A 24,923-nucleotide genomic window follows, 5' to 3' on the forward strand; every position below is an offset into this window, starting at 1 on the left:
GCCGGCTCGGGAGGTCCCAGGACAGGAGATGGGCGTCTCAGCCCAGCCGCGCCAGCCATTGCCTTCCTCTGCCTTCTGTTCGGGCCTCAGTGGAGTGGGCGGTGCCCCACACCCCGCTTCCCGCCCACACGGAGGGGTCTCCTTCATGGGGTCCCCGTTCAGAGGCGAATCCCTTCTGGAAACAGCTGCCCCAGCTCGTGGGCCCCAGTCACAGGAGCTGGAAGAGGGGGTGCTCACCATTACTACGGCCTCTGTGGTCATTTTTAGTCATTTCCATGTAAACAAAATCATCCCTTTTATTCAGATTTCTGCATTTACTTACATAAAATTAGGTGGCGTTTTCTCGTAGCTCTATATTCCCTCCTTGCTTACCTCCCGGACGCGGCGTTACTCCCAGTTCCAGTGTGTGGGGGCAGGGAGCTCTGTCCAACCAACAAGCGGTTCTCAGACGCCGCTGGGCGGCCCCACCCCCCGGGACAGCGCCAGACCTGCAGGGCAGGCGGCCCCCAGACAGCGGCTGCAGGCCCAGGGTCCCTCTGCGGCCCCCGGGCTCTGGGTCCGCGTTCCCGCCGCCGCCTCCCTGGGTCCCATTCGCTCGCCAGATCGCCGTTCGTCGTCCGAGGGAGGCGCTCGGGCACGCCGGTGGCGCCCAGAGGCGGGGGCGGGGGGCCGGTGGAGCTCCCGCGCCCTCGGGGGCCACTCTCCTGGACCCGCCCTGGCTCCCGCCCTCCTTCAGTTTTCCTGCCGCCTCCTGACAGGGGCAGGATTGACTCCACCGCCGGGCGGCGATTCCGCCGGCAGCGCCCCCCACTCCCAGAGGTCGGGGATGGGAGGAGACGTTCCGTGGGCCACCAGCCCCCTCCTCAGGCGCTTCCCATGGTCCCCTTGTCAACTCCGGGGAGGTGGAATGGGGCTTGTTAGGAACAAGGAGACCCCACCTCACCCTTGTGGCCTGAAGCCGCTCCAGGAACCGGGGACAGCAAACGCGGCCACCACTCGAACCGCCCAGGAAATCCAGGGCCCTGGGCCCTGTCGGAGGCAGGCGGACGCGCGTTCTCAGCCTGCGCCCCGCTGTCCTCCCGTCCTGGCTGCCGCCACCTCTGCCCCTCCATAGCTCCTGCTCCTGTCGGTGGCGACTACCTACATTATAGTGCAAAGGCAGCTCTTGGGTGCGGTTTGTATTTTTACTGTTTTTTTCCTGCTCTAATGAAGTCAGTTCTTGCAGGTTTACATTCGTCCCAATAACGCCAACCACCCCACAGGCTCGCAGGTCCAGACACTTCGCACGTGGTTCCCGTCTAGCATTCGCCTGAGGCTCACGGCCCGGGGTCCAGGCCTGCAGCTCCTTGTGACCTCTGCTCTCCATGTCCCGGAGCTTCTAACGCGTTACGTTTATAGACTTTTTAGAAGCCAGATGTGACAGAAAAATAAACCGGGAAGCCGTGCAGGGGTTTCTGAGAGCCCTGGCGTCAGGACAGAGCTGGACAGCCCTGCCCAGGTGGCTCTGGACCCCCATCCCCAGCCCCACCCTGTTCCTTCTCACTCCCGGGAGATCCCAGATCCCAGAATGAAATCGTTGTTTTTCTCCTTTTGCATAATAATGACAATAAAAGTTCTCCAAGGGCAGGGACCAAAATCCCAGGGCTTAACAGTTTGGAGCAGACAGCACGTTCAGTTACAATTTAAAAACAGCAGCAAAAAAAGCAGTTTGTCTTTCCTGCGGCTTCAAGTCAGTCACAGCTCATCTCCTGAAATCAGAGGTCAGCAGGTGAGGAGGATAAATCACTGAGGCCGCAGCGAACACTTGTACATTTTATTTAATTAAATCAGCCATTGTACACGTTGCAGCTATGTATTGTTAGTGTTGTATGTTTTCCGTTAACTAATACATGCCCTCATAGATATATTCAGTTAGTGTTATCACCAGGGAAACAAGATGCTGATTCATCAACTGAAAAGTCACTTCTTCTCACAGTATTCAAGTTTTTTGATTACACAGCAAAAAATCAAATTCAAAAGAAGGTGAATAACCGTTAGGTTGTTACACAGACGCCACCTGCACTGCAACCACACGACAGAAACGCGCCCTGGAGCCCAGGGAAGGGCCCGTGAGGCCGAGCGTCCCAGCTGCAGAGGCCGCCGCCTCGTTGCCCATCCAACAGCAGGAAAGTGCTAGCACGAAGGGCGGGAGGGGCAGCGTGGGGGCACCCAGGGCCCCCTACTGCAACGCTCCCTGAAGTGGCCAAGTGGCGTTGTGTGTCGCATGGTTTGGGACATCTGGAGCAATGACTCGTTTTTGCAGGAAAAGCCCGGCTGGAGGTGGGAAATGCTCCATCCAGGTGGACAGATTCTGGTTTGTTTTTAAATTTCATCTCCATTGAATATACTTTTGTTTAACAAATAAGTCTCCAAAATGTATACTGTTTACAGGAATATACTTGTGAGTACATGTGATTAAAACGCCGCACAGCTCCAACAGGGACCGGAAGCCCTGCTTCAACACACACGCGCGGGCAGTGCACAAAGGCAGCTCAGGGCTCAAGTAAGTTGCCCAAACTTGTCACCAAAGCCAACTTTTTAAGGACTTCTCCATCTTGTCCGCCAGCTGAGAGAGAGACCTCACTGAAGAGTGAGCCGTGTTCTGGGTGAAGGGAACGAAAACTGCCCGCGCGCTCGGAGGCTGGCGCTGCCCGGGTCCGGCCGTGGAGCGCTACATGCAGGAGCTCGCAGAGAAAGGACCCTGGAGAGGAGGAGGAGGAGGAGGGACAGAAGGGACCACTCCAGCGCGGCAGCGGCGCGCACCCTGCTCGTTGCAGGCAGACCCTGCTTCCAGGGACGCATCCGCAGCGCCGTGGCCGGACAGAGGGCCACCGGTAAGACAGCGTGGTTTGCTCAAGCAGCGACAAAGTCTGGAGACTACAGTAGTTACAGTTTTGTGAAATACCCTACCAACGCGTCCAGGGCCTGAGAGACTTGAAGGTGCTCGGTGGGCACGGGGCGCCGCTGCCGGCCCCTGGGGCCGCCGAGTCTGGGCGCCGCTGGGCAGTCCCTCGGGGCCTCCCCCAGGGCCACGGCCGCGCTGGGGCTGTAAGGTCGGGTAGGTCGGACGTGGGTCTCCTGCAGCAGCCGGTGTCGTTGCTGGATTGTGTTAGCAATACCTGAACGAGCCGCGCCCCCCCCACCCTCCCGCCCCCCCAAAGGCCTTGCTGCCACAGCACCCAGTGTGGCAAGACGGGCGGGGGCGGCCGCCGGACGCGTGTCCCTCAGACGCGCGCTGGGCATGCCGTGCCCGGACGTCCCAGGAAGAGGTGCGCAGGCAGCTGCCCTGGTCGACGGCGTGGCGTGGAGCCTGTGCGGAGGTGAGGGACGAGGGTGGCCGGTGCCCGGGCTGGCCCGGGGGCCAGGACGCCGGGGACACAGCACCCAGGAGGAGGGTGCTATCTTTGGTCACAAATTTGCGTACAGCTAACGGGGGTGGGGCAAGCTAACCCAGGGCGGCGTGTGTGCTGAAGTGGGGGACACCGGGGTCCCGGGGCCGGACAGGCTGCTCTGCCAGAAAACGGGGTTGCCAGGCACCGGAAGGGGTGCGGGGGTCCTGGCGTGCGCCCCGGGCACCCTCACTGGGCCTCCTGCTCCGGGCCGTCCTGGCAGAAATGCCGCAGCAGTCGCTGGAGGTCGCGCTGGAAGGCGTCCTGCTCCTGGGCCGCGGGCACATCCTCCAGCCGCTCCAGGTGCACGTGCGCCCCCTGCCGGTCCTTCACCACCGCCCTCTTCCGCGTGCTGGCCTTACTGAGCGTCGTCCTGCGGGGCAGCAAGACAGGGTTAGGCTCGGCACTGCGGCCGCGTGCGCACAGGCCGAGAAAGACCCCTTTTCACTCACTCCATGCTCCTTGGCTTTGTGCTTCACCCACTGCTGCCCCCCTGCCCCTTCCCCGGAAAGGGCGGCACTGCAGTTAGTTCACACCCAGGCCGGCCTCGCGAGCCCGAGGCCTCGTTCCACAACATGCACAGAGCGTGTTCTGCCTGCCAGGCCCAGTGCTCATGGCGACAAAGGAGGGAGCTAAACCTCCGGGAACTGAAGCTCCCAGTAAAAACGGACACAGGGAAGGCACAGTGAGGCCAAGCCGGGGTCCCAGGGCCCGAGGGGGCGGCCCTGTCTGCCTGGCTGCACGTGGGACTGTGCTGAGGCCGGTGGGCGGGCTCTCCCTCCCCCCGCCCCCTCCCACGCCCGCCTCCCCTTCGATGCCACGTGAACTGCTGTCTCTCTGAAAGCACCTTCAATCTTTTCCTCTTAATACAAAGGTCAACACTGGGTTCCAATGGCTGAAGTCAGATTATGATTTTCTAACTATTCAGTATCCATATTTTCCTCCAAAGAGGCACATATCTGACTCTCTCTGCCAGGTGCGGGGTGAGCGTGTCACAGTGCAGCCCTGGGTTTTGACACGCGTGCTACGAATGTGTGCATCCCCGGCGGGGGGGGCAGGGCATGGACGCACTCCTGGGGCTGGGGCTGCGGCCTTGGCCAGGGCGCAGCAACACGCATGTCAGCAGCGTGCAGCCCCAGCCTCGGGCACCTCCTGCCCGGGCTGACCGCCCATCTGTGGCCGACTCAGGGGAGGCGGCACAAGGCCTGTGCCAGTGGGGAGACCCCGTGGTGCTGGGCCGTGTGCATCTGTGTGGTTTCATCCAGAACCGTGGGACGTCAGAGCCCAGAACCTCCTCGGCTCAGGCGGCGCCTGGGAGCCGTGTGGGTGAGACACGCCAGCCCGCAGCCATTTTTCACGCGACTGGGCAACCTGGGACACGACCTCTCGTCTCCCCGCGCGGCGTGTTCCGCAGGCTGGTCGCCACGGTGCGGACTCCCCTCGTGGCCATGTTCCTCTTCCGGCAGCAGACACGCAAGACAGGGACCCCACGTCCCCGGCGTCTCTGCCACAAAGTGTGTGCACAGCCCGTCATGAGGGTGCAGACAGCCTGCCTGGAGGTGCCCGTCCACGGGCACAAATGCCAGCTGCTCGCGGCTGCACAGATGCGCCCGGACCCACCGCCAGGCAGCGGTGAGGTCACACGCCACATGCACAGCACCGGCCAGCTCGTGCCCTGGGCAGCGGGCGAGTCACTGAGACCAAGAGGCAGGCCGCGGTCATGGACCCGCCTGTGGGCAATGGGCCAGGCCTTCCCCCCACGCCTTTCGGTCCGTCGGCACAGGGGACACCCCGCAGGCAGGGCCGGGTGACCGTGGGGACGGGCATCCACTGTCCTCTGGCCTGAGGGCCACTTCTAAAGCCCTAAGGGGACACCACAGTCTCCCTAACACCAGGAGGCTGCCGGCCCCCAAGGGCCTTTGGGGCACGTGGGGGGCTCCATTTTTATTTTCTCCCAGTTGGAAAGCTTCCAAGGGTGTTAGTCAGCAGAGCAGCACCCCATGCCGACCCAAACCTTGTAATGACCGATCCATCCTTGCTCAGGATCTGATTCTCTACTAAGCTGGGGAGGTGGACGCGCGCGTGGCTACCTGCGTAACTCAACGCCTGAAGGGGGAGAAGAGAGACAAGGAAAAGCGTCACGCGTCGCAGCCCGAGGCGGCTGCCGCGCTGCTGAGCCGATGGCCAGTGTGGACGGGCGCAGCTGCGTTGGTAACTAACGCGCACGCAGGAGGCGGGTCAGGGCCGAGCGCACTGAAAGCACCCCCGCGTCCGAGGGGCACGTGCCAGGTCACTCAGCCGAGGCTGCCAGCCAGCCCTGGGCCAGTGGCTTTAACGTCCCCCACCCCCCACAGCGGAGACTAACGGCAAACTGACAACCAGACGCAGAACAAGAACAACGGCTCAGATGCGGCCGTCTTCCCGTCTCTGAGGTCCCGGCTGTGAAAACGCGAAGAACCAGAAGGGCTGCAGTAAGTCAGGCTTTCGGTCCCCACCCGTCAGACTCACGCAGGTGAGGGAGGGGTCCCGCGGTAGCATCTGACTCCGGGCTGAGTCCGCAGCCACCAACGCCTTGTGGACGGACGCCTGCCTGCGCCTGCTGTCCCTCCATCCCTCCGTCCAGCCCGCGGCCCACAGGGCTCCGGGATGCAGGCTGCTCCCCCCGGACTTGGAAGGGCAACAAGATGCCCGCACTGCATGCCCAGCCCTGAGCACGGCCGTTCCCTCTCAGCAGAACTGGCTCGGCGCACGGGAGCTCTGCCGCCGACTGGCTTGCACCCAACTCGCAAACGTGGCTTTGGTTTCCAGAATTTTGGAATTTGGAATCGTTGTAAGGGTTCATGTATCTCTCACTATGGACCGCTGTCCCGATTACCAGAAATCAGAACTTCATTATGGAGACTTGTTTTACGTGTGGGTGTGAAATGGGTGGGTCTCCCTCCATGCCCATCCCTGGACCTGCAGCCTCTGCGGTTCCTTCCCTCCCTGGCCGGGGCGTGCACCGTGCCCAGGGTTGCGCCCAGCTCCAGGGACGGGGCGCCCCCTCAGCGGGGATGAATCTGTCGTCCATATTTTTTAAAGCGCTGATAGCAACTCGGATGGGCCCCCGAGGCCGAGGGGCCGGCCGTTCATAAACCAGGAACTGCCCCTCTGGGGTTGCCGGTGCCCCCGGCGTCCGTACGCGTGCGACGCGATGACCAACCCTTTCGTGCGGACGCGGCGCGTGGCCCCCGTACCTCTTCAAAGTCGTCCTTGGCGGAGGGCAGGTCAGGGGCGAGACAGGGGTCCCCCAGGCACTTCTCCAACCGCTGCCCACGCACCACCGTCGTCTTGACGACTCTGCTGACCCGCCGGCCCTCCACGGGCTCCGCCTGGAACTGCGAGGCCTCGCACGGTGTGCCGTGCTCAGACAGGGTCACCTAAGGCGGGGGGGGGGGGGGGGACAGTGCAGCTTCTGATGGACGAGGTGGCAGTGACGCATTTTTTTAATGACAAAATGAACCTGCAAATGCTACAATCTGCACACGAGCCTTCCAGAAAGCGGAAGTTTGGGAAAGAGAAGCAGTTAGGAAAACCCCAGCAATCGGTCGGTACTGCCGGCGTAATGGCTGTGTGTACAGAGCGATGAGACACGTGACGACTTGCTCAGAGACCTGTCAGACGTCGCGTGGGGCGGGCCGTGTGGACAGGCCGCCGTGTGCACAGACCCCCACCTCCCCACGGGGACGGTGTCCGTGCCCCGTCTGAGGGTAAAACGGCCGGAAGGCGGAATGTTCAAAGCAGGAGGGGCTGCGGGGCCCGACGACCCTGCTGTGTGTCGTCGTGAAACTGGAAGGGTGTGAGCGAAGCGACGCAGCGAGGACAGCGTCCGCGTGGCCCCCAGGGAGGGCGGGGTGGGGCCGGCTCGCTGCCGAGCACCCGGCCGGGCTCTGAGGCACCCCGTCGGCCCCCGTGCCCGCAGGGCCTCTCCCGCCCCCCGCCTGCTCGCCGGCACGCAGGGTCTAGGCCTCCGCGTCAGATGCTGGGCGTCCACTGTGTCAGCTCCAAGCCAAGTGGGACACAGGTGAAAAGGACCAAGGCAGCGAGCATGTGGCCAGCGGTGGTCCCAGCGGCCACTGCGGAATCCCAGGGCCCCGCCAGGGGGGCGGGGGCACCGCTGGGAGCCGTGCGAGGGAGACAGAAGCCTGCAGGACCAGCCACCCTGTCTGGGCGCCACGTCGCACATCCATATCGAACATCTACTTCACGTGTTCACACCACACGTCGCCACACATGTGCCCACGCCACACACCCGCGTCAGGCCCCAGGCCGCGGCAGCCTCACCTCTGACTGCTCGGTGTCACTCTTCAGCACCACGCGCTTTATGACTTTGGAGAAGCCGTCCCCATCCTCCACGCTGACAGGTTCCTGGGGCCGTCCCTGCACGGTGACCTCCTCCCGCTCCACGCCATCGGCAGACACGTACCGCTTGATGACCTTCCTGGTGACCTGGAAGGCAGGGCGCTCAGGCACACGGTCCTCGCGCCGCGGGGCCCAGGCTCGCGGGCCAGCAGGCGGGAGGCTGCGGGGGGGGGGGGGGGGCGCGCTACCTTCCTCACCACGGTGCGCCCCTGCTCGTCCACGTACTCCTGCTCCGTGGCCGTCTCCGGGGGCACGTCCGGCACGTCGTCGCCCTGCGCCGTGGGGCAGGTCCCGTGGGCGGGGGCACTGCCCGAGGGCTCCCTGCTCCCGGCCCACACACACGCACAGGGGGGCTGACGCGGGCAGAGCAGCGTCACCGAGGGGCTGGCCCGGCCCAAGGGGTTCCCAGGGAGGAGGCCAGGCGACAGAGCTCAGGAGGCCGAGCCACAGACACACAGACCAGGCGGCGCACGGGGGAGGAGGGGGACCGCCAGGGTGTCCCCACCCGGAGCGGCCGCAGCGCGGCCTTCTCAGCATCGGCGCTGGGGACGGGCGTGGGGCTGCCTCCTGAGGCCACGCAGCCGCACGTGGCCCCGCCGCCCCGGGCCGGCCACCAGGCGGGGGACGTGGTCCCGCAGCGCAGCCCCGGAGCAGCCGGTACCTGAATAATCACGCGCCGGCGGACGACCCTGGTGGTGACTGTCGCCTCCTCGTCGGAACTGGCCTCCAGCTCACCCAGCTCGGCCGCGAGCTCCTGCAAGCGGGGAGGCGGGGTCACCGCCAGCACACGCCTTCCCCACGGGCGTGGCCGGCAGGGCGCAGGCAGCCCCGCGAGGCTCAGCGCTGGCCCCGCGAGGGCGGAGCTTTTGGTTCAACTAACGGAAAGCAACCCTGGCGCCCGAGTGCCCGGGGCCTGGCCAGCGGCTGGTCCGCCCACTCCCGACAAGAGGCCCAGGGGGGCGCGGCCCCCGGCTCCCGGGCTGCGGCTCAGAGTGACCGGCCCAAAGGCGCAGCCGCTCCCGCTGCTGGCAACGGCCGCTCCGGCAGGACCAGGCTGCTGCCGCCTCCGCGGCCCGAGGGCGCCCTGGGCTGCCACACTCACCCTGGGGGCCCCACCAGGGCGGAGCCAGAGCGAAGCTCCAGCGACCGCACGCGTCTCAGAAACCACACACCGAACCGCTCTCCTCACGGAAGGTTATTCAAAAAGGAAAACAACTTTTTCTCAACCTATTTGAAAATACCAGTTACGTTTCTGTATTCTTCTTTGCTGAAGAAAAACACATAGGATCTGAACCAAGTTATACATTAAATAGGCTCAGGAACCTGCTGCCTAGGAACAGGGTCGGCACGGAACCCAACGGACACCTGACACTCAGGTCGGGGTCGTGAGAGGTCAGGCGCAGAGGCAGAGGTCAGGGGGCACGGACGGGCCTGGACCCGCAGGGCGGGGGCAGGGCGACGTCCCAGAAGCCCCCAGAGTGCAGACGAAACACCCCAATTACCCAGGTGACTGTTTCAAGTCTGTGCTTCAACGAGCACGTGGATTCCTGGGCTTTATAAATTCAGTAACTTTTAAGCCCCGGCGGCACCCACGAAACGCCTTTACTAGCACTGACAGAAGCCAGCGCCAGCGAGAGGGCAATCTGAGCGACCGCAAACGGGGACTGAAACCCCATTCGCAGGACGGGCCCCTGGCGTCACCGAACGGCTGGTGGGCGGGCTCTCGCCTGTGAGACTCCTGGTTTCGGCCACGAAGGCGGCCACCGACGCTGACCAGCACGTGCACGTCTGCGGCCCAGGGACCTGCTGTCATGCCTGCTTCTCTCCCCAAAAGCTCTGATATTTTCGTCTAACTCGCTCTTTCCTGCTAAAAGGGACGTAATGCTTTAAAAGCCCTTTGACCTACGGAATGCTTTCAGTCCTAAAGAGAAAAGCAACACCTAATTCAACGTGTATCACGTTAAGCTGAATTCAAACAGATCCACACGTTGCTGTGGAGTCACGGGATTGCCTGACAATGCAGATTCTTTTCCAAACTCGGGTTCTGAGGGGTTCGAGCCCCCGGGTCGCGGTGAGAGGGGAGCCGCTCAGACCTCGTTCTGAGACTCGACCGTCTCTGCGGAGTCGCCACGGTGGCTCCGCCCTCGGGCACGGTCAGTCCCGTCACTGGGCAGGGCCGCCTCCCACGCTGCTGGAGTCTGGGAGCCGTGGCAGGTCCAGGCACAGGGTCCCTCCTCTAAGTCACCCCCAGAACCCGCACCTCAGCTCGCCCCCCACCCATCACGGCGGGTCTAACTAAGGCCACTAACCGCGATCTCATTGTTCATTTTTCTTAGCCAAAGGGTGTCCGATGACAAAACGCGGGCGTGTGGTCAAGTGGCTGGGCTGGAATGGCACATCATTTTTTCTGGGTCCCACCCTTTGAAAAGAGCTGTGGGGTGCCCGTGGCCCAGGCCCATTAACTTGACAACCCTGTGGCTCTGCAGGGACAAGGCAAGCCCCAGGAAGCGGCCACTGGGCGGCGGCTTGTGGCCGCTATGTGGGGGCCGGAGGGGCAGAGGGGCCGCTCACCTCCTGGAAGGCCAAGTCCGCATCGAGGCTCTCGACGGCCGGAAGCTGGTCGTCCCCGGACTCCACGATCACGAGGCTGGTTTTCCGGGGAGAGCCGCGCCCCCTGGGGCCCGGGGGCTCCTCTGGCTCCTGCACGAGGGGCGAGTCGGCCCGCTGCCCAGGGGCGGGGGATGGGGTCTGCAGGTGGCGCCTCTCCTCGGGGGTCCCGCTGGGAGAGCCAGGTGCAGACGTAGCCTTTTCAGTGTCTGACCCTTCCGTCCCTGGGGTCGTCACACTGAAAGGGACAGGCCGGTCACAGCCAAGCGGACACGTCCCGCTCCCGCCTGGACCCCGGAGGGGAATGTGGTTGGCGCTTCAACAAAGTCAAACAGGTTTTGTAACTTTGGCCAATAAATGAAATTTGAATAAAAACCCTGCGTGAGGTACAGTGTTGAGTTACAGTTCGTCGGGGCAGCGTGACTAGGGAAGGTGTCTTCTAAAGGTCCAAGGTTCCCTGCCGTGTACCGCCCCCTCCTAACCTCCGCAGAGAACAGGCACTATTAGCTCATCTTTTCTTCGATAACTTGAGGTGCTAGCGAAGAAGCAAGGAGGTCTATGTGACAAGAGATCTGTAGGTAACCAGGCTTTTGAAGCGAGAATCAGAATTTGGCAAAACTTATAAAAAGCCACACGTAAACCTGTTACAGCAGGTGTTAAAACCAGAAATGTAGGAAGAGCCTTGCTTCTGGAAAACCATCATGTGACAGAACGACCCACTGGCGGTGACGCTTTCTGCCCTCACACAGCCTGCGGTTCCTGTCAAGGCCGCCCTTCTAATCGCACTTCCTAGGAAAACTCCCTGCTGCTTCTGCTCCTTTCGCGTGCTGTCGGCCACTGCTGTCCCTGCCTCGGGCCTTCTGACAGCCGGCTCCTCCCGCCCATCTTCTCTCACCTCTTCTCCGTGCCACTGTGCCCGCAGCCTGCAGGGGACGGGGCGGCTCCGGGGAGAGGAGGCCCTCGTTACCCGAGTCCCCGACTGTCTCGAGTCCCAGCAGCCCGGCAGGCTCACTGAAGGACGAAGGACCCTGCGGGACGGCTCCTGGGTTCCAGGGCCCAGAACCAGCCTGCCCTTCCCAGACCTGCTTCCTCTTTCTCGACAATCGGTGCCCTTGGCAGCAGGGATGTGGGCACGGGCTCCCAGTGTCCCTCCGTGTAGGGTTGGGGCTGCACCGGTGCCACGGCGCGCCCCATCGCGCGGGAACGAGGTGCCTCCCGCGCCTGCCTGCTCCCGCTGTGGAACCACCGGCACCCAGCCAGCCCGGCGCCCCTGGGAGAGGGGCGGCCACTGTGCAGCGAACCCCTGGGGCCGCGAGACCCTGGTTCAAGCAGCGCTTCCCCGACCTGAGCTTGGCCTTCAACCCCAGCCCTCCATCGGGCGCGCAACACGATCACAATTTATAGATGGGCGGACAGATCTGGGGGCTCAGGGATGGGTCCCGGGCCGCAGACCTGGAAGTGCGCTCGGGCAGGTCTGTGCCCACCACGCGGCCGCCACCGTGCCTCTCACACCCTGTGCCTCCCGCGGCCCTGGCACTTGGGAGACCACCGGAAAAGCCCTGCCAAGGAGGGGCACCGTGTGCGGCCCCCGATCCCCAACGGCTCCTGCGGAAACTCACAAGTGCTCCTGCTCCAGGGCTGGCTCCGTGGGTGCCGACCCCAACAGGCCCTGAGGCCCCTGCTGCTTCTGAGTGTGGGGGATGTGCCCGGCTGCTGGGCTGTCCCCATCTGTTCTGAGGGTGCAGTCCTGGGAGGTGGAGTAGCCGACGGAGGGGTCTTCGTCTGAGACAAGAGGAGGGTGGCCGCAGGACCCGCCTTCCCGGGATGCGTGCGGGACAGACATCTCCTCCTGGAGGGCGGAGAACCCTGAGGGGGACAAGGCACGTCAGGGCGCCCCTGGCACGTGCCCACCGCACGCCCGCCGCACTCGCCCAGTGCCCCCGGGGGCCACGCCCCAGGTCGGGCCCAAGGCCACAACGCGGACGGAGACCCTGCCCGCCTCCAACTCGCCGGTCAGGTGGGGACCTTGGGTGGGCAGGTCGATGGGAACGAAGCAGCCAGGCCGGAGGCGCGGGTCCGCGAACAGGGGGCGCCTGTTCAGGGGGCACAGGCACAGCCCGGCGCAGGCGGTCAGACCTTCGCTGTGGTCCGGCGCGGCGGACAGCTCCATCTCGGCCACAAAGCTGAGGCTGCCGCGCTCCAGGGGCAGCTCGGTGCTGGCCTCCATGAGGTGAACGATGTCCATCCGGTTGATCTTGGTGAGACAGCCAATGAGGCTGGTGTCTGGGATGTGAGAGAAAAAGCATTTTTTGTGTGTGTGCGAGGGATAAAAAAGCTTTCATTCAGCTGCCTCACTGAAGTTCTGATATTTGTCCGGGAAACCACCAAGGCCCAAATATGGGCATCTGTAATAATAAGCTAAAACAGGGAGCGAGAGGAGCAGCAAGAGCGTGAGCCAGCCTGGGCCCCAGACGGCCCCGCCAGGCCTCCAGTCCTGACACGACGCGGAGGCCGCCTCCGCGTGCGCACAGTCCACGCCGGGCACAGGCTGTCCCGGTGTGAAGGAGCATCTGTCGCCCGCCTGAAGCTCACGTCTAACCGGGGCCTCTGTTTTTCCAGGCAGGGCCCTGGAGACACACGCCAGGGCGGGAGATGCCAGGACGCAGGCGGCGTGAGCAGGGACGCCTCGGGCCGGGCTCCAGCGCCACCCTGGCGGAGCAGCGTCAGCCTGGCTGGGGTGGGGCCAGAGGCTCCCAGGCAGAGCTCTGTCAGGGTGCCTGCGTCACCCGCACCAGCCGGGCCGTGGAGCGGCCCCGGAGCAGGCGTGGAAGGTGGTCACCGCCCGACCCAGGACAGCAGCAGGGGCTGTGTCACCGCCGACAGTCAGGAACGCAGGGTTTGGAGACCACGCCTGCTGGCGCCAGGCTGCCGCCCGCCTCCCCCCACCCCCGCCATGGGTGACGCTCGCAGCACAGGTGTCTCAGGCTCACGCTTGTTTCAGAAACCCTGTCGCGTGTCCCTGCAGGCCTGCCGCGGTGCTCAGCCTGGTGGCACCTGGTGGCACCGGTCTTGGGACTGGACCCACGGGCAGGAAAGCAGGAGCTGGACGCGAGGTGGCGGCGCCCCTAGCCCGCACCACCCCCAAGCCCCACCTACCGGTGGCAAGTTTCCCGTCGCGCTCCAGCCAGTACTTCAGCAGCGCGTGACTCTGGTCCTGCAGGGAGTTGGGGTTCTCGACTCGGATCTGATGGATCTGCTCCTCGGTGAAGTCCAGCTCTCGGGCTAACTCTGGAAGAGGTCCGAGCCTGTGAGCCACAGACCTCGGCCCTAGGCCCCCACACCTGCCTCGGTCCTGGGAAGGACAGCTCTCTGCCCCGCCAAGGGGCAGGGTCCCCATCGTCATTCGCAGCGACGCCCGTGCCCTTGGTTCTTCTGCCACTGGGCACAGACCTCTCCTTAGAGCCGCATGTAGAACTGGTCACATGGTGGACATACTGGGGTCAGGCAGTGGTGACAAAATACGTATAATTTGGTCCCGTTTGATTCCAGAATGCAGAAGAGACCATTAGTACTGGCTTAGCTGCCTCACTGACAAAACGGAAAGTCAGTCACTGAAGCAGGAGAAAGAGGACATCGCTCACCGCGAATCCCCACGAGGTGCCGCCGCTTTTACCACCCAAGTGCTGCTCCCAGGCCCTGGGGTGTCAAACGCGGGCTGCGGCCTCAGGAGGGTGGCCCTGCTCTCCTCTGCGCGTCCCTGCGCTACGAGTGCAGGTCTAGGGAGAGGGGGCCTGCGGAGGACGCCAAGGATTTCCCCTCCAAGGGCACGCCGCGCACTCTGCGGGCGCTTGCACAGGGTGGAGCGTGTGTGTGGAATGAGGGGTCCTCTTTGCAGGGCGTTTGCAAGTATTTCTCAAAATTAATAACACACATGCCTACAGCGAGCAGTTCACCTCCAGGCAGGTGTCCTGCAGACACCCCACAAAAATCCTGCAGCACACAAGAATTTACCGCACTGAGCAGGACACCTGTGTGTCCATCGGTGACAACCACTGATAGACTTATGGCAGAATAAGATATAGAGAGCAAGGCAGCTACGTCTGTGATGACAGAATGAATAGTTACGAGAAATTCAAGTGGACGTTGCTAATTTTTAAATAAAAGGCCGAGGAGTGGGCACTGGATATTTTTTCCTGAACACGGGCAGGTCCTGGGAGGCCAGAGAATCGGATGCAGGTGAGAGGCCTACCTTCCGTGTCCACGCCTCTGCGTGGCTGCAGCGTCTCATCCTTCACTAACTGCATGGATATTCCATTCACTGTACGTGTGCACATACGTACACATTCAAGAAACAAAGCCATTCTGAATGTTACCTATTCAGTAAGTCAACTGGGCAGAGTTCACCATTCTTCTTTCCCCTGAGTTCCTCAGTTAACTAAATCTGATCCATTTTTAAAGAAATGGCTATTATTCCTGCTTCCAGTCATTTTCCCACACTATCGATTATTTTTGCTAAGGTTGTGTGGACTCCTACTCATCACCAAATCATTAAGAAACTGAAAAGAGATGAGTATTAATTTTATACCACTTGTTTCAATAAAGTAGCCACAAGAAACATAAAAGAAAGACAAAAAAAAGAAAAGAAAAAAGGAAGCCAGAAACTATCTTGCTTTAATATGTTGAGTCCAGATAACATGACAGGGTAAATCCTGATCTGTAAATAAATCCTATCTATTTCAGAACTCACTTTTCCTCAGTAAGTTATCATGTTTTATAATTTCTACTCCTACGCATTCTCATTTCTCAGAGAACCCGTGTACCTCATTCTCACGTATTTCAACATTTATCCAATGCAAACGTCAGCGCTGTTCACGAAGATACCTGGTACACAGGATCTACAACAAGGAGCTCTGGTTAAGTCTCAGATTGAATGCTGTGGCCTTGGCACCTAATGCTGGTTTTGAAAGCGAGCCATTGTGTGGACTCCTACAGCTGGTGGGTCACCCACAGCTCCCGAGAGAGGATGGGGGTGGGGAGGGTTGGCTCAGGCTCACAGTCTCCCAGCCTGACCTCCTCTTGCTGCAAGTCCCCAAGACGGTACAAAACCTGCCCCAGTTCACAGGGTGGATTCGTGAGAACCTGGACTTTCTAATCTGTGGTGTATTATTCTCTTCACTACTCCACATGGTCATCCTCAAGGAAAGAAAAAACAGGCTTTTGTTATTGTTAATGGCACTTGGCTGACGCGACCATGTCATTGAAACCAAGCAGGCTTTGTTGAAAAGTGGGTCCCACTCAGGTTACCTGTCCAGCTGAAGCCCAAGTGGTCAGCGATATAGGCCAGTCGCTCCTCCATCCGCCGCTGTTCTTCCTGCTGATCTGCAGAAGGTCAGAAACAGAACAGCCGTACTGTCTGTGCCAGGAGAGGACCCAGGGCTGACCGTCCATGGCAGGGAGGTCAGGCGTCCGAATGCCCGAGGACGGCCCAACTCTTGTGAGAGCTACTGCGTGTTACGTTGGGTTAAACTGTGTGCGCCTGACTCCCGGAATGGAATGGGGACTAAGTCGAACATAAACCACAAACCCCAAGTGCTTCCACATCTCTGTAATCAAGACTAGCGGCAGCGCGGGCTGTGTAAGGGGCTGAGTGGCAGGTGGCTGTCTGAGGACCTGCCTGCCAGGTCACCTGAGAGGACTCTGTCCACCAGCCAACAGCCACCACCTCCCTCCTCAGGTGCCAGAGCTCACAGCCGGGCTGCTGAAGGGGGGTCGTCGGTGAGGACCTCCCTTGCCGCCTCGGGCAGCAGCGATCCCCTCCCAGCCACAGGTCACAGGAGACTGAGACCCTGGGCGGGGGCCCTGGCCTGGTGACCCCGAGCGGGGCTGCGGGCCACGTCTGCAGTGGAGGTCGCGTTACGGTGCACGCGTCTGTTGGGCAACGTCTCTGTCTGCTCTCTCGTAAGCGAGCTCTTACGTTACTCCCACAAACTGTGATTTCCCGTTTATTTTTAACCCCCGTTAATCGATGGGCAGTGTTTTAGATGATGGTCTTGTGACATTTTTCACAAGGCAGATTTAAGAGTAATAGTCTTCATTGGAGAGATACTGGAAGCTCAGAGGCTGCTTTTCACTGCCCCGTGGGTTCCATGCTGACAACTCAGAGCCATGGCCCCTCCCCGGCGACGTCCACCATGCAAGGTCTGAGTTTTGTTGTCTGCTGCACGGCCTCGGGGGGGCTGCCCCGTTCACCGACCACATCAACGAAAAGCCTGTTTTACTTGATGTCTGTTTGCTTAAAGTGTTTACCAACAGTATCCAAAATCCGACCTTTCTGAATCAAAAACAGATCCACAAAATTGGGATTTCATGATCTGTGAAATCTTTTTGAGCACATGGCTTCCTAACGATTACAACGTTAAGTATGAATTATTAGGAAGTACACAGGAGTAGGAAAAAGCATCGGATCCTCATAGCATAAAGCAAAACCCAGTATCCTCCTGCGCAGCAGCCAAAGGGCTGAGCCAGAGGCAGAGCAACAAAACTCCGGCGGGCATGGCCTCGCGTGCAGCGCAGGAGGCCGGGCCGCGCCTGGCGTGGGCACGGTTCCGTAAGCGTTCTCATCGCTCAATCTTGAGATTGTCGTCACAGACAGGAGGGCACAGAGAGAGCACAGAACACGACAGGCTGACACAAACACAGGAGCCACTACGCGAAGCTTAAAGAAAATGAGACACAAACCGCCAAAGAAAACAGACAAAGGACACGGCTACGCGGGCTTAGGACATGCGTGCGCAGGGCGTCCCCCGCGGCAGTACCTTCAGCGCGGTCATGGCCGTTCTCATCGGGGACGCGCTCAATCAGAGTCTCAACGGACTCGTCCCAAACGGGCCTTGTGTCAAAGACGTCCTCGGGGGCCGGGGGCGCGGCCCCGGCAGGCGGCAGGTTTTCGATCACGGACACGTCCAGGGTGCTACTGCTCTCGTCATCGGAAACCACCTCCTGCTCCCCCTCTGCCTGGGCCAGCCTGTCCACTAGCTTGGCCGCCTGGTCACTGATCTCCTCAAAGAACTCGAGGGAGTCCCTGCACAGGCCCAAGAACTGCTCCTTGCTCTCCCGTGGGGTCCCCCTGCCCTTCGCCGGTGGGCGGGCCACCAGCAGCCGGGGGCTCGAGGCCGTGCCCTCTGACTGCAGCCCAGATGCCTCTGCCCCTGCCCCACCCGCCGCTTCGGCCTCAGCGCAGCTTCGGGCTCTCCCTGCACTGGCACCAGACTCCTGCCTGTCCCTGTCGTCTGTGGCCCTGCTCGGCACGTCCTGTCCCTGAGGGGCCACTGTCTTGGGCAGGGCGGTGCCCTGGGGCGGGGTCTGCTGCCCAGCCCCTTGGAGGGGCGCTTTCACAGGGATTTTAGACTTTGGCCTTTCCTCTGACTCAGCCCTGTCCTCATCTGGGCTGGGCAGGCCTTGAGGCGGGGCCCTCTCCCCCTGGGCCGGGGCCGCGGTTCTGACGGGGATCTTGGACTTGCTCTCGGGACAAGGCGCACTCTCCACGGCTGCGGCGGGGATCTCAATGACGGACTTCTGCTCCTCCGGGGAGGAGTCAGGAGAATCGTCCCGATCTGCATACACGGACCTGGTGACCGTGGAGAAGTCCAGCGCAGCCTGGACAGCGGGCTCTGGGCAGGCGGGGCCGGCCAGCGCCTTGCTGCCCTGTGTGGGGGGCAGGCCCTTGGCGCCCACAGAAACGGCCCCCTCTGCTGACAGGGCATCCTCGGACGCTGGGGCCCCCATCTGGGAGCAGAGGCTGCCATCTGAGGCCGGGGGTACCTCTCCTTCCTCACTCAGGACATTGGGGAGCAAGTTGATCTCATCTGTGTCTGTCAATCCTGAAAATGCTGGGGTCAGGGCTGGCGTCTGGGGCCGCAGGGGCTCAACAGCAGCACCCCCTTCTCTCACGTCGCCAGGGATGGCCTCTTCCCCAGACTCTTGGCCAATCTGGAAAAAGTGGAAGCTCTCCTCTGCATAGGGCCTTTTGGTCATGTCGATGGCCCCGCTGCGGGTCATCTCGAACAGCTTGCCCTCCTGGAAGAGAAAGGGGTTCTGCTCGCTGGTCGGGGTCCCCTCCTCGGTAGGGGTCCGCGCGGGAGTGGTGTCCGGGGTGGTGCCCTGCGATTGTCTGTCCGCCATCAAACCGAACACCTTCTGCTCTTCCTCCTTCACCCGGGCCTCAAAGGCTTCATCATCCTCGCGGATTTCGCTCCAGCAGTCGGAATCTGCGTCTGTGGCGGTGATGACAATCCGGCTCACGTGCTCGCCAGCGGCAGAGCGAGGCAGGTGGGGCTGCGAGGACACAGGGTCACAGTCGGACGGTGTGGCCTCCGAGGCACCTTCCAGGCCCTGGTCCTCAAAACTGGGGCCTTTGCTTGAAACAGCCCCACTGGAGGCGCAGGCCGCCAGCACACCATCCACAGAGGGTGTGACGGTCGCAGAGCACGTGTCGAAAGCATGGAAGGTTGCATGTCCTGCGTCTGTTTGGGCTTCGCTGCCTCCACTAGAGAAAAAGGACTCGGGGGGCACGTTTTCATAAGGGCTCACAGCCTGAGGGTCGCCCGCTCCCTCAGCCTCGGAGGAGTCGTGGCCGGGGATGCCCACGGACAGCCCATCTGTCTGCGTGGCCGGGGAGGTGGCGAGGGTGGGGCCATCCTTCGGGAAGCTCTCAGGGGCGAGGTCAGTCTCTGCGACCTCCATTTTTGCTGTAGCAGATGTGGAGACACCGTCTTCTGCTGCTGTACAGTCAGGCAAAGAGGACGGACGTGAAGCGCCCTCACCAGGGCCACCTGCTTGTGGCGGTCCCTCTTGGGAAACCCCGAGCCCTCCTCCTCCCGAGTCCTTATCATCAGGGCCCTGGGGCGCTGCCAGTTCCTCAGGGATGAGCAGCTCCTCCCCAGTGGGGCCAGGGGGACCCGAGAAGATGGGTGGGGCCGAGCGGCTGGAGCTCCCCACCACACACCCATGGCCAGCGCAGGTTTCGGGTTGGTCAGCATCTCTGCTCAGATCGCCGTGCGGCAGAGCCAGGTCTCCGGTTGGATCAGGGTGACTGTCTTCAGGCGAACAAGAGTCACGCTCTTTTTCTTCTTCTGGTTTACCGGGTGCCTCCAGGGCATCTTCGTTCATCTTGAAAGTGTACTGTTTGGGAGTGGCTGGCTGGAACAGAGCCTCCTCGGGGCTGGAGTTTGAGTCCAGGCTGGACGGGCGCGGGGATGGAGGCTGCACCCGGATGGCCGGCTCTGGGAGCAGCCCTGGGTCGGCCCCCGCCCTCAGCTGCCCCAGCTCAGGCTCGCTCTCTGAGGAGGACGCACTCCCACCGTCTGAGGTCGCCATGACGGGGACGTCGCTTCCATCCTGTGCATGTGGTGCATGCGGCGGCTCAGCCCCGGCTGCTGAGCCATCGGCATCTGGGTCAGAGGAGGAAGACTCTCCGGGCTTCGGTTCCTTGCGGCAGCCCCTTTTCTGCTTGGCTTCTTGTTCAAGTTCACCAAAGGTTTTGATTTTGGTCACCATTTTAAACATCTCCTCTTCAGGGGTGAACCTCTTTTTCTCCCCATTTTCAGAGTCTTCCTCCTCAGCACATTCGTGAATCACAGCTGGCTTGGGGGTGCCTGCATCGGAAGCCTTGGGCGTGACCTCATAGCTGACTTCTTCGGAGCTTGGGGTGTCAGGAGAGAGGGGACTCTTGCCGGAGCTCTCCACGAGGGACGTCTGCTCCAGGCTGTCGTCCTCAGCACTGCCATCAGGGTCTCGCAGGAGCCGGGACCGGACGGAGGCCGCTTCAGCGAAGAGCTCGGTCTTGGCACCAGCTGCGGGAAGAGGGGCATGGCCCAGGAGAGCTCCGGCCTTCACCCTGGGCTCCACGGGGCTGCTCTCGAGGGAGTCGCGGCAGGGGGACTCTCTCAGGGGGCTGGGTTCCAGGGAGTCTGGGGTTGTGTGTGAGGAGTTGTCCTCCGGCCCTGGGCTGGCCTCCAGGGAGTCCGTGTGGCTCACCGCCAGCGACCCATCAGCCCCAGGGCTGAGGGCCTCCGCGTCGGGGCGGGGCAGTGGCAGGTCCAGCCCCTGGGGGCTGCGGGGGGCTGCTGGGGGCTGCTCAGTCCTCACAGGGGCCTCAGGCGGCGAGGACTTGGGGCTGGTGGGTTCCTGAGCTCCAGGTCCTGCCTGTGTCTCGTGGGCAAGTGGACCGTCATCACAGGGCGCATCTGCCGTCAGCCCAGGGGGCGTGTCCTTTGCTGAGGACGCAGAGCGGTGGCCTGGGCCATCATCCTCCAGTTCGGGGCTGGTTTCTCTGGAAGGGTCCAGGGCAGCCTCCTTCACACACCCGGCCCGGGGCTCCGCACCCTCTGCAGTGGCCGCACCTGGCTCTACAGCACCGTCCGGAGTGTCTTTGGTGGAGGGACGCACTTCGACCGAATGAACGTCTGTTACGAAGGTGGCATTTTCACTGATTTCCCCAGCTGGCTCCTGGCTTTGCTTTGGTGAGTACGAAAGGCTTTCCGGGCTTGTCTCGGGGGTCTCTGCCAGGCCCTCGTGCTTGTAGCTCTCTTCCGAGCTGGCCTGCAGCGTCCCCTCCGTCAGGCTGCCACACGGGGACACCACCGCCCCTTCCTGCCCCAGGTTTTCACAGCTGCCATCCAGGCGGAAGCTCAGGGCTGGGAGCAGCTGCCCGCTGCCAGGCTCTGGTGGGAAGGCTGTGTGGAAGGGGCTGGTGAGCACCTGCTCAGGGACCAGCGGCACCTGTTCGGGCTCCTCCTGGCGGCGGAACTGCTGGTACCTGTCGTTGTCTTCCAGCTCCTGCTTAATGACCTCAGAAAAGTCGGTGGAGGCTTTGCGGTCGGGGCTGATCTGGAGGTCCCTGTCTCCCCGCTCGTCCAGCTCCTCCCTGGGCAATGGGTCCACGGGGGGCACTGTCCTGTCAGTGGGGAGGGTCTCCTTCCCTCCGGTGGTGTCTTCTCTCAGCCCCAAGGCACTGCGGGCCCCTCTTCTAGGTTCTGCAGCCCCCACTCCCGGGGACCTCTGGCCTCGTCGGATGGTCTGACTCTCTGTTCTCTGTGTCTCCTTCTGGGCCTGTATCGGCCCCTTTTCTTTTTCTGCCCGAAGTTTGTTTTTCTCCTGCAGCTGCTTCGGTTTGGCGGCTTTGTGCTCAAACAGCCCAGCCTTGTGTTTGGACGGGTCCTGACCCGACTGGAAGGCCTTCATTAGCTCCCGGACAGACATGGTCTCCTCGATGCGCTCCGTTTTTGAGGTGGGGGACACTGGCGCTGCCCTGTCTGTCTTCCCGGAAGGGGACACGGAGAGGCGCTTCTCAGTCTTCCCGGGGACTGGCCCCGGAGGGTGCTTTTCCATCCTCACAGCCGGTGACGCGGGCAGGCGCTTGTCTGTCCTCCCGGGTGACACGGGGGGGTGTTTCTCTGTCCTGCCCGACGGCGACACCGGCGGGCGTCTGTCTGTCTTACCTGAAGGCGACACCGGCGAATGCCTCTCGGGTTTACCTGAGGGGGCCCCGGGAGAGTGCCTCTCGGCTTTTGCTGAGGGAGACACGGGCGAGTGCTTCTCGGTTTTACTTGGTGGTGAGGCTGGAGGGTGCCGCTCGGACTTGGCCGGGGAGGTGAGGGAAGAGTGTCTGTCCGCTCTGGAGGAGGGGGACGCAGGTGCCCGCCTCTCTGGCCTCACGGGGGGTGATGCGGCCGGCTGTGGCCGGGGCCCCACCCTCCGGGGCCCTTCTTCCTTGCCCTTGAGCCTGACAGGCAGCTTGCTCCGACCCTTCTGCTCGTCCTCCACACGCTTCTGCAGGGCCTTCACCTTGTCCTTGATGGGCCCGATGGGTGTCTCCTCAACCACCGGGGACGTGGCCTTCCCCCTGGGCAAAGGCTCCGGCGCCAAGCCTGGCTCTTCCTCTAAGGACTCTTCTGAACTGCCCTGTTTAAGTTCGCTTTTCCCTGCGCTGGCTTGTAAACTCTCCTCCTTCTGCTTCTGTTTGTCCTTTAACTTCTTCCTCACTGGCTTCTTTATCCCCAGGCCTGGTTGCTGCTGTGTCTGCATCCCCTGCTTCTCATCCAGGGGAACGTCCTTTCCTTTGCTTCCAGAGCGTTTGTCCCCAGCCGCGCGGGGCGCTGGCCTTGGGGCCCCTCCAGGAGCCGCTGGGTAGGAGTTCAGATCCTCCGTGAGGTAGGTGACCAGCCCCGTGGCGTCCTTCTGTCCCTGTGCTGGGGTTTCCTTCTCTAGCCTAATCTCTACACAGGGGATCTCGGGGACCTCCAGGGGGGCCCTCTGCTTAGCCTCCGCTACCTCCTCGTCACTGACGAGCACCCACTCCTCGTCAGCCAGCTCCCCCTCAGGCTGGGGCCCCGGCCCGTGGCCGCTGCCCCCTGCACAGGCCCCACCCCTCAGGATCTCGTTCACCTTCTCCAAGTCCTCCTTCACTCTCCCCACGATCTCAAAGGGCTCCCCCGGCTCCTCCTCCACGGCCCCAGCCAGCGCCTTCTCCCCGAGGGCGCCCGCCCTGCCGGCCGCGCCCGTGGCCAGGAGCGCCGTCACCTTGATCAGGTCCTGCTTCACCTCGGAGACCTCCGAGAGCAAGTCCGGGCTGGCCAGGGCCGGGGCCTCCGTGGCCAGATGGCTTTTCAGGACAGACGTTTCTGTCGACTCTGTCTCATCGTCTTTGATGGGAATGGAGGACATTGAAAGTAAAACGGAAACCAAAAAAGATGTTGGCAAATGTAAACAGGACCCGAGGACACAGTGTCTTTTCCTGTCGTGGTGGGAGGGACAACACAACGGGCTGGGATGGCGGAGCCATGGGGTCTCGGGACACAAAGCAAAGCGAGGCTAACGGAAAAACTGAAAAGGAGGATGAGCAGGAAATAACTTGCTTAACTTTCTCACGTGCCGCATGTACGCACACACACGCACACGCACGCACACGCAACAGCGCGGTGACAGACCGTCAACACACACACAACGCCACATGTCGACAGAGACGGCACAGTGACTCCTACGGAGGCATCTCAAGATTGCTCAGGTGTCACAGGTCAATGTGGGAAGGGAAACAAACAGGGGCAGCCGAGGGGGAGTAGGAGAGACTGCAGGACACTCATTTCCTCGGAGAGAAAGCCAGTAAGTAGCAAACTCAGGACAACTTCTCGTGGTGTGTGCGCACTTTGGATCATGTGGAAATCTGGGATCAGCGCGTGCCGTTCTGCCCTGCACGAGACTACCCCGAGGGTCCGAATCCGCTGCAAACCGGCGTTTCATCTAAGGAAACTCACACCAACAACAGGGCGCAGGGCCCAGTGCTGAGAGGCACAGCCTTTCCTCAGAGCCGCCTCCTTGTCTGGACACTCACTGAGCAGACCAAGGAGGGAGGGAGGAAAGGGCAGGACAGACACAACGGTGGGGATGGAACGTGTACGTGAGTCCGGAGTTAGGAGGTGACGCATGGCAACTGAGTCAGAGACAGTCACACAGACACACGCACAGGTGTGTAAGCAAAGTTATTTCCATGCAAAGCAAAGCAGGGTGAAACGGGGGCAGGGGGGTCTTTGCCGGGACGCAGGCGGGAGGGTGGTCGGAAAGGACAACAGGTGCGCATTACTGTGGTGAAGCACCATCCCTGTGCGCGAGCCAGCGCCTCCGACGGGGAAAGCGGGGTGGCCGGGCGCGGCGGGGACGGGGGTGCCGCACTGCCAGCAGCAGGAGCAAATCCCACTCAGGGCCAGCACGTTGGGAAAGACCATGGACAGACCCTCCGCCAGTGCCTTCTCTGGACACTGTTTTACACCCTGACGGATGCTATTTAACAATTGCCTTTAAAGTACAGGAAAACCAAACCTGAGTCTATATTTGAAAATTTAAAATATTCAGAGGACCCAGGAGGATCCAGCCGTTACAGCAATAGGGTAGGTGCTTGTAACGCCTGAGCCACGTGCTTGGTGCTCAATCCCGAGCTTGTGGCCAAGGAACAAAGAGACAGGCTGTTCAAATCAGCACAGTCGTTCTGAACGAGAAAGTGGGAGAATAAAATGAAATCTCCTCCAAAGACAAAACTAACAAAGGCAGTGACAGCAGATCTTCCCAATAAACACAAGTGCCTTTGCCGGAAAGAGCCAGTGTTTGTTGAGGAGATGTCTTCTGTGAATGTGCATTTCTCAAAATATATTAAAATAATTTTATCAACATATTTGCTAACTATAACCAGTGAAAACATCCAGCACATCACATATTCTGGCTCGGAATGATGCTTCAGCATGAGGATGAGGAGACTCTCAGCGAAAGGCACCTCTGTGACACCGCAGTAAATCATACTGCATAGACTTAAAAAAGCCCTCAGACCAGTGAATGGGGTTGACCATATTAACGTGAGTCTCCACCCTGAAATACAGTTAATGTAAATAAATTTAAAAGTGAAAAAACATTATCAGACTTTTTTCCCCTGAAGTATTTAAG

The 24,923-nt window shown here is 61.5% G+C and overlaps 1 protein-coding gene across 2 annotated transcripts in view; it reads right to left on the reverse strand.

The window, feature by feature from the left end:
* Nucleotides 1–3,293: 3,293 nt before the first annotated feature.
* The window catches only part of ANK2 (ankyrin 2), a 111,166-nt gene continuing 89,536 nt past the window's right edge, over nucleotides 3,294–24,923 (reverse strand). For both annotated transcript variants that reach the window (XM_054563704.1, XM_054563696.1), the window contains 12 exons: nucleotides 17,252–23,137; nucleotides 15,741–15,815; nucleotides 13,593–13,724; nucleotides 12,573–12,719; nucleotides 12,056–12,302; nucleotides 10,401–10,674; nucleotides 8,491–8,583; nucleotides 8,018–8,101; nucleotides 7,752–7,916; nucleotides 6,665–6,847; nucleotides 5,443–5,534; nucleotides 3,294–3,801 (listed from right to left, as the gene is read on the reverse strand). In XM_054563704.1, coding sequence (XP_054419679.1) covers nucleotides 3,618–3,801; nucleotides 5,443–5,534; nucleotides 6,665–6,847; nucleotides 7,752–7,916; nucleotides 8,018–8,101; nucleotides 8,491–8,583; nucleotides 10,401–10,674; nucleotides 12,056–12,302; nucleotides 12,573–12,719; nucleotides 13,593–13,724; nucleotides 15,741–15,815; nucleotides 17,252–23,137 — 7,562 coding nt within the window. In that variant the 3' untranslated portion in view covers nucleotides 3,294–3,617. The remainder of the gene's footprint in view (nucleotides 3,802–5,442; nucleotides 5,535–6,664; nucleotides 6,848–7,751; nucleotides 7,917–8,017; nucleotides 8,102–8,490; nucleotides 8,584–10,400; nucleotides 10,675–12,055; nucleotides 12,303–12,572; nucleotides 12,720–13,592; nucleotides 13,725–15,740; nucleotides 15,816–17,251; nucleotides 23,138–24,923) is intronic.

This window comes from Pteronotus mesoamericanus, unplaced genomic scaffold, assembly GCF_021234165.1.
Source record: "Pteronotus mesoamericanus isolate MK-2021 breed Mesoamerican mustached bat unplaced genomic scaffold, CSHL_Meso_final contig_163, whole genome shotgun sequence".
NCBI lineage: Eukaryota > Metazoa > Chordata > Mammalia > Chiroptera > Mormoopidae > Pteronotus > Pteronotus mesoamericanus.